The sequence below is a fragment of the Camelina sativa genome, unplaced genomic scaffold (assembly GCF_000633955.1).
Source record: "Camelina sativa cultivar DH55 unplaced genomic scaffold, Cs unpScaffold04226, whole genome shotgun sequence".
Lineage (NCBI taxonomy): Eukaryota > Viridiplantae > Streptophyta > Magnoliopsida > Brassicales > Brassicaceae > Camelina > Camelina sativa.
Window position 1 is genome coordinate 1 of NW_010925320.1, and position 673 is coordinate 673.

Genomic DNA, 673 nt, shown 5'->3' on the forward strand with positions numbered 1-673 from the left:
GGGATCTCCATTTTTGGGTCTAGTCATATTTGGATTGATCATAATTCGCTTTCGAATTGTGCTGATGGGCTTATTGATGCTGTAATGGCTTCAACTGCCATTACCATCTCCAACAATTACTTCACACACCACAATGAGGTAATAATTTAGTTCAGAATTTCTACAGTTTTTGGTTGCTTGAATCGAAAGTTAGGGTTTTTTTTGGTAGTGAGGATTAATCATTAATGGATTGCGTTGTGACAGGTTATGTTATTGGGGCATAGTGATACCTATACAAGGGACAGGGTTATGCAAGTTACAATCGCTTATAACCACTTTGGTGAAGGTCTTATTCAGAGAATGCCAAGGTATTTTGGCCTAACTTATGAGCTTTATCTTCAGAAAACTCGACAAAATAAACGTTTTTTTTCATTAATTGTAGGTGTAGGCATGGATATTTTCATGTAGTTAACAATGACTACACGCATTGGGAAATGTATGCGATTGGTGGCAGTGCGAGTCCTACCATTAACAGTCAGGGAAACAGATATCTCGCCCCAAGAAACCGGTTTGCGAAAGAGGTAGGTCGACTAGCTCAAAGGACAGACCTTTATGGTATCATCTAAATTCATACAACAACAAACTGGTGGGATGCATGTTTCAGGTGACAAAGAGAGACTATGCAGGGCAATGG

General features: G+C 39.4%; 1 protein-coding gene across 1 annotated transcript; it reads left to right on the forward strand.

Moving 5' to 3' along the window:
- Nucleotides 1–6: 6 nt before the first annotated feature.
- LOC109131746 (probable pectate lyase 20) lies at nucleotides 7–667 on the forward strand (the record flags this gene model as incomplete). Its single annotated transcript, XM_019242921.1, has 4 exons — nucleotides 7–138; nucleotides 244–347; nucleotides 422–560; nucleotides 644–667. Coding segments are annotated over exons 1-4 (321 nt in total), but the record flags the coding sequence as incomplete, so codon positions are not given.
- Between the last annotated feature and the right edge of the window lie 6 nt (nucleotides 668–673).